Here is a 12,633-nt window from a genome sequence, read left to right on the forward strand (position 1 = left end):
TTTAAAACAGCTCAGTACATTTTTCAGGATCCTTTGATGAATAGAAAGATCCAAAGATCAGCATTTATTTGAAATAAAAAGCTTTTGTAACATTATACACCATACCATTTCAGTATCCAGTATTTTTTAAATAAAAATTAATGCTTTTATTTGGCAAGGATGCTTTAAATTGATCAAAAGTAATTATAAAGACATAATTTCTATTAGTCTATAAATGCTGTTCTTCAGAATTTTCTATTCATCAAAGAAACAAAAAAATACTGTTTTTAACAATAATAAATGTTTTTTTGAGCAGCAAATCAGAATATTAGAATGATTTCTGAAGGATAATGTGACACTGAAGACAGGAGTAATGACCCTAAAATTCAGCTTTGAAATCAAAGGAAAAAATGACATTTTAAAATATATTAAAATAGTAAACAGTTATTTTAAATAGTAAAATTATTTTACAATTGTACTGTTTTTGCAGTGCTTTTCAGGCTGGGAGAGCAAAAGAGATAAAAAAAAAAAACATTACAAATCTTGTAGTGTATATATCTGTTAATTCTTCTGTACCTTGATAGCTTCAACATCTGCAGCTGATGGCCCTGTTTTCTTCTCAGTCTGAAGTGCTGCTCCTGGAGTAAACCTGAGAGCAACAGAAGACATTTGATGTTCAGACAATGTAACTGTGCTTTCATGCCTCTGCAGCCTTTCAACCACTGTTCCCGAAATCAGAGTGTAGTATCTGGAGTATCTTATCAATATGAATAAACTGATACGAGACAGAAAAGCCTTGAGCCAGCTCCCCTGAGAAACACTGCTGAAGTTTGACATGGACATTTGGGGTTTTCATTTAAGCCAATTCAATGTCAGTTTTCATTCTCTGAGATGTCGGGTTCATAACTTCCACAGTCCAGTAATTCGGGAGAGCTGTGCTTGATCAAGGAGTTTCATCTTACGTTTTGGTTCGCTTGGCAATATCCTTTGCAAGCTGAGCACCTCGTTTGCCTTTGAACATTTTTTCAGCCTCCTGCCGTTCCTACGGTGATACATCAGAGAGTTAAAGCAGACGTTCACAACAAACCACGACATGGACCACAACCCTGTTCTTTATACGTGACCCTGGACCACAACACCAGTCAGTAGGGTCAATTTTTTTATATTATCTGAATTTAAATAAATAAGCTTTCCATTAAAGTATGGTTTGTTAGGACAGGACAATATTTGGTTGAGATGCAACTATTTGAAAATCTGAAATCTGAGAATGCAAAAAAATCAAAATATTTAGAAAAATCACCTTTAAAGTTGTCCAAATTATGTTTTTAGCCATGCATTTTACGAATCAAAAATTACATTTTAATATACTTATGGTAGGAAATTCACAAAGTATCTTCATGGAACATGATCTTTACTTGGCATAAAATACAATTTGATCATTATTACCCATACAATGCATTTTTGGCTATTGCTACAAGTACACCCGTGCTACTTAAGACTGGTTTTGTGGTCCAGGGTCACATATGTGCATTACTGAATGATCTCAATTGAACAACGACAATCAAACTAGTTCAAAGTACAAACCAGTTCAGCTTGAATGAAACAAATTATCCACAAGGGAATTATCACTATAATGTCAGATGCACTATGCAAAATGTGAAGAACAGGGCCCAGAGTGACAGCACAGTTATAAATAAACACAGAAAACAAAATGTTAAGTGATGAATACTAGAAATAAGCCAAAGGAAGTGGTATGCATTTTTCAATAGTTTTGTTATTTGTTAATTACCAAATTAAAACAATATTAATACCACACTGCAGAAGTAAAACTAAACATGTATTTGCCTCAGATAACATTTAATGTCTCTTTCCACAGATACTGATTCATAAAGGTTCTCTATTATAAGTGCAAAATGTGAACAAATCAAACATGAACTGTTCATAAAAACATCTATTTTGTCCCCCGACATATATTGTTTATTTAAAGCATGGTGTACCATTTAAAAGTTCAGGTCTGAAATTTATTTAAAAAGTCTCTTTTGGTTACCAAGGCTGCATTTATTTGATCAAAAATACAGTAAAAAAGTAATATTGTGAAATATTGTTACAATTTAAAATGACTGCTTTGTATTTGAATAGTGTTTAAAAAGTAATATATTTTTGTGATGCAAAGATGAATTTCTAGCATAATTTCTCCAGTCTTCAGTGTCACATCCTTCAGAAATCATTCTAATATGCTGATTTGCTGCTCAAGAAACAGTTTTGATTATCAAATTTAAAAACCAATTGTGCTGCTTCGCATTTTTGATTTTCTTCAAGACTTTTTTGTTGTTGTTTTGTAACATTACAAATGTCCTTACTGTCACTTTTGATCAATTTAATGCATCCTTGCTAAATGAAAGTATTCATTTCTTTTTTTTAAATCTTCGGAACGGTAGTTTCGGTAAATAAACAGTCTTGCAGTTTAATCATACCTTCAGTTTGACCTTCTGGAAGTCCAGAACTCTGATCTGTGGAATTTTATTGATGACATATAATCTGTAATGTTTCTTGTTGGTAACTGGATTCCTGAGGAGACTAAGAACAGAAAAACGCCTTACATTATCTGAAGCTAAAATTTTAAAACACAACGTGTAAAATAGCAGTCTCTTCAAACAGGTACCTGAGGAGCGTCAATGATTTTACTGTTGCAAGAGGATCCAAATCACCCTGTTGAGAAAAAAAAACTTGACCACAATTCAAAGAAACCAAACTTTAAAGCTCACAGAGTGATTGATTCATGTGCATAACAGCACATATTTGATTGGACTCACCAGTTCTTGAATGTTGTTGCTTGTGAGAATGAGCTCTTTCAGGCATGGTAAAGACTGCTCCAGGTTTTCTCCAATTCGACTGCAATAAACAAGACAAAAACATTTAGACGCTTTTATCCGAAGTGACTTACAAAAGAGGACAATGGAAACAATTAACAACAAAAGAGAAATAACACGCAAGTGCTATGACAAGTCTCATTTAGCCTAACGCAGTAGTACACACATCAAGTTTTTTATTATATAATAAATAAAAAGAAAATAGAAAACGCAAGCTAGTGTTAAGAGGCCTTAAAAATAGATAAATAAAATAGAATACAATAAGAACAGAGAAGCTAGTGTTTGTTAGTTTTTTTGTTTGTTTTGTTTTTCAAACCATAGCAATGTTCTATAGGGTGTGCAATTAGATTAATATGAGTTTGCACATAAAAAAAGTGCTGAGCAGCAAGTTATGATATCTTTCAAATATCGAAACCAACGAGTTTCGATATTTGTCCTATTTAAAACTTGACTCTTCTGCAGTTATATCGTGTACTAAGACCGGCGGAAAATGTAAAGATGCGATTTTCTAGGCCGATAAGACTAGGAACTACACTCCCATTCCGCCGTAATAGTCAAGGAAGTTTGCTGCCGTAATATGGACACAGCAGACGCAGTAATATCACGCCGATCACATTGGAAGTTACCTAGCTGGGAACTAATTTCAGGTGCTGCGTGATATTACTGCGCCTGCTGTGTCCATATTACGGCAGCAAACTTCCGCCGGTCTTAGTACACGATATAACTGCAGAAGAGTCAAGATTTAAATAGGACAAATATCGAAACTCATTGGTTATTTTTGAACGTGATGCTATTGGTCTCATAGGATTTAATGATCTATTGAAAGCTATGCTAAAAGTGATATCGCCAGAACAGGAGAACGGCTGAATGGATTTCAAAACGGTAAAACTCAACTTATTAACTCGGGGGGAGTTGGAAAATGAGCCTATTTCCAAAAAAGGTGGAGTTTTCCTTTAAGTAGCAGTCTTAAGTAAATTTGTAGCAATAGCCAACAATACATTGTATGGGTCAAAATGATAAATTTTCTTTTATGCCAAAAATCATTAGGATAGTAAGTAAAGATCATGTTCCATTAAGGTATTTTTTGGGCATTTCCTACCATAAATATACCTTAATTTTATTTTATAGTAATATGCATTAGACCAGTGTTTCTCAACTCCAGTCCTCGGGACCCACTGCTCTGCACATTTTGTATGTCTTCCTCATTTAAGGCACCTGATTTTGATCATCAGCTCATTAGTAGAAAGATTCATGAACTGAACTGAGTGTGTCAGACTCAGAAACATACAAAATGTGCAGAGCAGTGGGTCCCGAGGACTGGAGTTGAGAAACACTGCATTAGACAACTTTAAAGGCAATTTTCTCAATATTCTGATTTTTTTGCACTCTCAGATTCCAAATTTTTAAATAGTTGTATCTCAGCCAAATATGGCCCTATCCTAAAAAGCATTATACATCAATGGAAAGCTAATTTAATCAGCTTTTAGATGATCTTTGAATCTAAATTTCACAAAAATGTACCCTTATGACTGTTTTTTTTTTTGTGGTCCAGGGTCACATATAAAGATAAACAGTGCATAACATGTGTCCATATAATAAATATCCGTCTGATTCCCTCACCAGATCCTGTTGTTGTTCAGTAGGAGTGTTTTGAGTCTCTTCAGCAGCGGAAATCCATCCAGTTTTCTGACCTCATTATCAGACAGATCAACGGTATCAAACTGATCGAGTGTGGCGCCCAGATTCTCCAGCACAGGAATCTTATAGCCTACAAACACACTAGCTAGAGTTATTTCTACAGTAACCCACATAAATCATTGATTCACATTTGAATAAAGTGCTTAAATGAGTTTTTAAGATGCTGTTTGACTCACCGCGCAGGTCGAGCTCTCTGTCCCGCACAGGGTTCGTGTACTGCGCCGCCTGCTCGATTAACTCTGCCGTCAGCTTCACCATGACCGCCGCTAATAAGAACGACCTCTGAAAAATGAATCTGATCAACGAAAAATGCGTTTGGTCGAAAGTTTATTATGAACGTCTAACATTCGCACACACGCTGCCGCCAAACGGAAGCGTCTGTTTTGTTCTTCTAGAAACAAACGCCACGTTTGAAAGAAAACTACAGCGCCACCAGGCGGACTGGATGAGCAATGCGCTATAGCGTACAACGCATTAGCGTCAGTGCAACGTGCACAAAACTGTGAGAATTAAATTATGAGGTAAAAAGTCGCAATGACCTTTATATCGTATGAATTCCGTGGCAGAAAAGGGCTTCCATGTTAAATGAAAAAAGAATAAACAACTCAAAGATTCCCTCATGAGTCCACCAGAGTGCAGCACAGTCCTGCTAGTCTTGTTTAAAGGAGTAGTTCACTTTTAGAAGAAAGATGTAGCTACAGATAATGTACTCACCCCCTTGGCATCCAAGATGTTTATGCCTTTCTTTCTTCAGTCAAAAAGAAATGATGTTGTTTGAGGAAAACATTTCAGGATTTCTCTCCATATAATGGACTTCTATGGTGCCCCTGAGTTTGAACTTACAAAATGCAGTTTAAATGCAGCTTCAAAGGACTCTAAATGATCCCAGCCAAGGAAGAAGGGTCTTATCTAGCGAAACAATAAGTTATTTCCTTAAAACATTTACAATTTATATACTTTTTAATCTCTACACAGAGTAGGCTACACACAGAGCTAGACAAGACGAGCATTTGAGGTTAAAAAGCCCTGCTGAAAAAAACAGCATATGCTGGTTAGGTAGGTTTTGGTGCTGGGATGCTGGTTTTAGCTGGTTTGTGCTGGTCCTTTGCTGGTTTATGCTGGTCCTTTGATGGTTTATGCTGGTCCTTTGCTGGTTTATGCTGGTCCTTTGCTGGTTTATGCTGGTCCTTTGCTGGTTTATGCTGGTCCTTTGCTGGTTAATGCTGGTCCTTTGCTGGTTTATTCTGGTCCTTTGCTGGTTAATGCTGGTCCTTTGCTGGTTTATGCTGGTCCTTTGCTGGTTTATGCTGGTCCTTTGCTGGTTTATGCTGGTCCTTTGCTGGTTAATGTTGGTCCTTTGATGGTTTATGCTGGTCCTTTGCTGGTTTATGCTGGTCCTTTGCTGGTTAATGCTGGTCCTTTGCTGGTTTATGCTGGTCCTTTGCTGGTTTATGCTGGTCCTTTGCTGGTTTATGCTGGTCCTTTGCTGGTTTATGCTGGTCCTTTGCTGGTTAATGCTGGTCCTTTGCTGGTTTATTCTGGTCCTTTGCTGGTTAATGCTGGTCCTTTGCTGGTTTATGCTGGTCCTTTGCTGGTTTATGCTGGTCCTTTGCTGGTTTATGCTGGTCCTTTGCTGGTTAATGTTGGTCCTTTGATGGTTTATGCTGGTCCTTTGCTGGTTTATGCTGGTCCTTTGCTGGTTTATGCGGGTCCTTTGCTGGTTAATGTTGGTCCTTTGCTGGTTTATGCTGGTCCATTATATGCAGAGAAATCCTGAAAAGTTTTCCTCAAAAAACTGAAGAAAGAAAGACATGAACATCTTGGATGAAATTTTTGTTCTGAAAGTGAACTACACCTTTAAATGTGTTGAAGTTGTATAAAATCAACTGTCAATGTGTAAAAGAAAACCACAGATGGTGTGATGAACATCCTTCATTCCTCTGCTGAAACTGTCATCTCAACATGTTTCATTTCTAAATAATCTACAGCACTGCATGATACTCGGACCAGATGTGGAGGGTCGTTTTGTTTTGGGAGAATTGAAGAAACGACAGGTTGATGAAGTTCAGCAGATGTTTTTGGTATGAAAGTCGATTTATCATCAAATGAAGTACAGCAAAAAAACAGCTGATGAAGATGTGGTAAAAACTTTCCAAGGCAGTTTTAATGTGACCTTCATTAGGCTAGGCCTAATATAACGAAATCTTTAGTTGACACAAATGTCCCAGAAGAAAAATAAAGTTAATGGAACATTTCTAATAGAGTCTGACATGTACTATATGTAGCCTATATTTAGTTTTAGGGTCATTCCTGGGATTCGGTTTCTAAAGTGGTGGTGTACCAGAATTAACTGAAGCTTTTTACAATACTTTGGTATGTCCATTATAACGAATAAAAATAATTATTGCATTTTGATATTTTTTGCATAAAATAATGACTTATATCTATCTTAAACCAAGCCATTTGTTATGTCCCTGAGGCACTTCACTGAGTTTTCTAATGTTAATGCTTTGTAATGTAATATATGTAGCTTATATTTTGTTGGTCATTTCTGGGATTCTGTAATATTTCAGTCGCCCAGAGTTTCTAAAGTGGTAGTGCACCAAAATTAATTGTTTGAAGCTTTTCATAATACTTTGGTATGCCCACTATAATAAATAAAAATAATAATAATTATTATTATTATTTTTTTTTTTTTTTTTGCATAAAATAATGTCTTATATCTATCTTGATACAATCAATTTGTCATGTCCCTGAGGCACTTTACTGAGTTTTCTAATGTTAATGCTTTGTAATGTAATATATGTAGTTTATATTTAGTTTTAGGGTCATTGGGATTCGGTAATATTTCAGTCGCCCAGAGTTTCTAAAGTGGTGGTTCACCAAAATTAATTGTTTGAGGCTTTTCACAATACTTTGGTATGTCCATTATAATGAATAAGAATAATTATTGCATTTTAATATTTTTTTTTGCATAATGTCTTATACCATATATCTTATACCAAGCAATTTGTCATGTACCTGAGACACTTTACTGAGTTTTCTAATGTTAATGCTTTGTAATGTAATATATGTAGCTTATACTGTATTTTGTTTTAGGGTCATTCCGGGGATTCTGTAATATTTCAGTCGCCCAGAGTTTCTAGAGTTTCTGAAGTGGTAGTGCACCAAAATTAATTGTTTGAAGCTTTTCATAATACTTTGGTATGCCCACTACAATAAATAAAAATAATTATTGCATTTAATTTATTTTATTTTTTTGCATAAAATAATGTCTTATATCTATCTTAAACCAAGCAATTTGTCATGTCCCTCAGGCACTTCACTGAGTTTGTACTTGTAAAATTATTAACAAAATGTGCAGTGTCTGTGATTTGTGACAATAATGTAAGCATTTATTTGTGTTCCTTTCTTGTGAACAATTTTTTTTTCTAAAAAACAAGATATTTTATAAATAAACAGACTTTAAAGTTATGTCCCTCAGTCTGAACTCAACCCTGTCACACTAACCATTCTATGCCATAATAATCTAAACTTTTCATATATGTGACATTATTTACCAGAAATTACATCGTTCAGGTCTCTTTAATAATGGTGCAGAAAATAGTTAGTAGTATCATACTTTTTATTCATATTTCTGAGGCATATTATAGTCAGGGAGGGTACTGTCAAGCTTAACAACTCAACACCATCACATAAAATTAAGATGGAAAATAATTATTTTTCAACATTTTATTTTAATCCATAAGCAAATACAATGTACTTGTTTTATTGCTGCCATATATGGTCTGATTTCCTAACTACATGAAGAGCAGTGGCCATTTGAGTGAGAACCTCAACCGTGTCGCAAATCTATATATATTTCTCATTGTTACGGGGTTGTAAACTTGTGACGGGGTTGAGTCATTTACTTCATTTATTAATAATTTTAATAAAAAAATGAGATAGTCATGGTTTCAGCAAATATATACTTACCAAAATCATGACAACTCATATTTTTGTTATAAATAGATTTTTTGATGTAATATGTCCACTTAAACTTTGAAAAGCATCCTACATCAGAAATTGCACCCACATTTGCAGCAGAAAGACAGTGTTAGAAATAAGGGGACAATATGAGAGAGAAACAAAACCGAAAATTAAAATCGAAGGCAATGTATCCCTTCTAATATGTTACTTCAACCTTGTCACATTAATATTTTTGGAAAAATATAGGGAAGACAATTAAGATTGAAAGCAGTGCTTGCTGATTACTATCAGACTACTACAATAAAATTAAGTTTTTTTTATTCAACTTCTAAATTAAAAATATTTTAATATGATTACACTTGTCAACATTTGTCTTCACTAGGGAGACATGAGCAGGTAGATGTTTGCTTTATAACAAGTTCTGTGTCTGAAAAAAAAAAAAGAAAATAATAAAAGGTTAAGGTTAATGCCTGAGGTGCCTAATTATATGGGGTATTTAGAAAATGAATCATATGTAGTTGAAAGAAATGCATATTCCAAGTTGAAATGTTACCGAATACAGAGCTCATAATTGAGGAGAAAAAAAGCATCAACATGCAATTTGGTGCAGATGCTAATTTTTATATTGCCAGATGTAATTCTAAAAGCTTCTAATGTAAATCAGTCTGATCTTTATTACAGAGCAGATACTTAAATAAAATGCATACAAGTAGCCTATCAATTGTCACTCTATATTCCCCTAAAATATGTCTTTATAGTTTTATGATCAAAGCTCTGTAGTGTTGATGCAATGCAATGCAATACAATGACTGAGAGATGAACAAATAAACATTGATGGTCATATTTAATATATTTTACATGGTCTTTCTGAAACATGATGTGTGGATAATTAATTAAACAAACAGTAAAAGTCATCATCTTGAAATATTGCTAACGATATAAATGTTTTTCTTATGTTTGGTTTATAAATCAGAGAAAATCTTACACAAGCTGAAGGTAGATTTTTGTACAATTATACATAAATGTAACTTTTATTTGCTAAAAAAAGTATGAACCATCAACCTGATTATTAAAGGAACAGAGTGTGAACAAAAGGTTTTTCAGCAAAGTTTTGATCACGTTGATCATTGCATATTAAATTTGAAACAGCAGACTTTCTAGTTTTAATATCTCAGTACAGTTGTTTCTCATGTGTTTCACAGGTTTATAATGACATAAGGTTGTGGACAAAACTATGCCTTTAATCTATTTAGATCAAAGTTAAAATGATGTTTCTCTGTGAAAAAGACCTCACTAATCTCACGAGATTCAAAGATTGCAACAATGTCTCACACGGTGCTCAAATCGACCAAAACACCAAGTCAAAATTCCCAATAACAACTCAAAAATTTCTTACCAAATTCTTCCATGACTAAATGATCGGAGCTGCCATCCACATTCATTACAGCAGCTCTACATTCTTACTGCATAACAGCTATGGACTCATTTGATTTCTTCTGAGGAATTTCAAGAGAAACATCATATAGTCACACATAAAAAATAACTGCATAACCATCAGAGCAATGCAAATTTCTGGTGAATCTGTTTATCATAAAACATCAACATCAAATAATAACATCAAATAACCCCTATGTCTGAGAGACTCCAAGCAATATTCAATAGATCAAAAACACTAACTGTAAAATTATGAGAACTAGAAAAGTTCTCTCACTCTGAATGGAAATATGTACATACACATAGAGATGTGCATGCTATATTGGCAACATTCATAACCCTGGCAAATTCTAACTTCAAGTTACTTTTAACTTTGGGCTTCTCCCAAAAGATAATACGACGATGTACAAGAGGCATCATTGTGCCTTGTGCAATTTTTCAGCTTTTATTTACATTTGAACAAAAAGTGGCATGTCCAAAATTATTCATACCCTTTGCAAACTGTCACAGTCTATGGGAAAATCCAAAGTTCTATACCATTCCAAATAGTCCAACCTGTTCTAAAGTATCCTAATTACCCTGATTCATTGGGAACAGCTGTTTTAATCAACTCAACAGGTGAAAAACAGAAGCTCTCTGCTGTTGGTTTGTGGACAGTCATGGCTAAGACAAAGGAGCTCACTGAGGACCTGCGGCTGCACATTGTGGCTGCTCACAAGTCTGGAAAGGGCTATAAGACCATATCTAAATGTTTTGAAGTTCCAGTGGCTACAGTGCAAAGTATTATTAAAAAATACAAGACGTTCCGCACTGTGAAAAATCTCAGAGGACGTGGTCGGAAGCCAAAAGTGACACCTGTGCTGGCCAGGAGGATAGTGAGATCACCACCAAGGCCATCCTGATGAATCTAGGCTCTGCTGGTGGCAACATCTCAAGGCAGACAGTCCAACAGACACTGCACACCGCTGGGTTCCACGGACGCAGACCAAGGAGGACACCACTTCTCCAGATAAGGCACACAAAAAGCCTTGCAAATGCTCATCTAGACAAAGAAGAAGACTTCTGGTCTTCTGTTTTATGGTCAGATGAAACAAAAATTGAATTGTTTGGCCATAATAATGTAGCCTTCATTTGGCGTAAAAAAGGAGAAGCCTTCAACCCTAAGAACACCATCCCCACTGTCAAACATGGTGGTGGGAACCTAATGTTTTGGGGGTGTTTTTCAGCCGGTGGACCAGAGAACCTAATCACAGTAAACAGCACCATGAAAAAGGAGCAATACATCAAATTCTCAACAACAACATCAGGCAGTCTGCAGAGAAACTTGGCCTTGGCCACCAGTGGACATTTCAGCACGATCCAAAACACACAAAAGTGGTGAAGAAATGATTAGCAGACAAAAACATTAAAGTTTTGCAGTGGCCCAGCCAGAGTCCTGACTTAAATCCAATTGAGAATCTGTGGAGGGAGCTAAAGATCAGGGTGATGGCAAGGAGACCCTCCAAAAATTGGGCAAAAATACCAGTGGAGACATGCAGAAAGCTGGTCAGCAATTATAGGAAGCATTTGATTGCTGTAATTTTCTATTGATTATTATGAAGGGTATGAATAATTTTGGACATGCCACTTTTTGTTCAAATGTGAATAAAAGATGAGAAATATTTTTTTCCACAATGATATATATATATATCAACAATGAGTCAACAATTGACTCATTTGTGTCCATTTTTTATTTCTCCTGAGGAAACACAAAAGACAAAGTTGTTGATTATGCATATGCATTAGACATAACTAAGAATTCATAAACATCATCAGGGTAATCAAATGCACAAGTTTAATCTTTAAATAATGCCATAATTGGTAACACTTCAGATTAGGGAACACATATTCACTATTAACCAAGAGTTGTCAATGATAATGAACAATAATGATCAAACAGCTCAGTATCATCATCGTTGCAGAATCTACAAAATGTTAATTATTTTACCAAAATAAGATGGATCATACAAAATGCATGTTATTTTTTATTTAGTACTGACCTGAATAAGATATTTCACATAAAAGACGTTCACATATAGTCCATAAGAGAACATAAAATCCTTCAGATCCCACAAATTCTTTGGTTTTTCAGCATTTTTGTGTATTTGAACCATTTCCAACAATGACTGTATGATTTTTAGATCCACCTTTTCACACTGAGGACAACTGACAACTATTACAGAAGGTTCAAATGCTCACTGATGCTTCAGAAGGAAAAACCATGCATTAAGGGGGGTTTGAAGATCAGGGTAAATTTAACTTATTTTGTCTTCTGGAAAACATGTTATTACTTCTGTTGGTTCTGAAGGGTAGTACTAAATGAAAAAAAAAAAAAAAGATATTTAGGCAAAATAAGACAAATGTACACATCTTCATTCTGTTCAAAAGTTTTTACCCCCCGCCTTTTAATGCATGTTTTTTTTCCTTCTGGAGCATCAGTGAGTGTTTGAACCTTCTGTAATAGTTGCATATGAGTCCCTCAGTTGTCCTCAGTTTGAAAAGATGGATCTCAAAATCATACAGACATTGTTGGAAAGGGTTCAAATACACACAAATGCTGAAAAACCAAAGCATTTGTGGGATCTGGATTTTTCAGGATGAACAACTATCACTAAAAAAACAAACAAACAAACAAACAAAAACA

At 35.0% G+C, this 12,633-nt stretch overlaps 1 protein-coding gene across 3 annotated transcripts; it reads right to left on the reverse strand.

The window, feature by feature from the left end:
- Positions 1–556: 556 nt before the first annotated feature.
- Positions 557–4,933, reverse strand: snrpa1 (small nuclear ribonucleoprotein polypeptide A'). Of its 3 annotated transcripts, none has more exons than XM_073836451.1 (6): positions 4,724–4,933; positions 4,470–4,617; positions 2,793–2,871; positions 2,642–2,688; positions 2,454–2,556; positions 557–1,021 (listed from the first exon to the last, which is right to left on the reverse strand). In XM_073836451.1, exons 1-6 carry the CDS (start codon positions 4,803–4,805, stop codon positions 938–940), a joined length of 543 nt encoding a protein of 180 aa, XP_073692552.1. In that variant the 5' UTR covers positions 4,806–4,933; the 3' UTR covers positions 557–937. The 3 variants fall into 3 exon arrangements, 2 of the variants coding, with proteins under 2 accessions (XP_073692552.1, XP_073692553.1); XR_012355256.1 differs by having other exon boundaries at positions 560–628; positions 942–2,556; XM_073836452.1 differs by having other exon boundaries at positions 579–628.
- Between the last annotated feature and the right edge of the window lie 7,700 nt (positions 4,934–12,633).

Source organism: Garra rufa, chromosome 3 (assembly GCF_049309525.1).
Source record: "Garra rufa chromosome 3, GarRuf1.0, whole genome shotgun sequence".
Taxonomy (NCBI): Eukaryota; Metazoa; Chordata; class Actinopteri; order Cypriniformes; family Cyprinidae; genus Garra; species Garra rufa.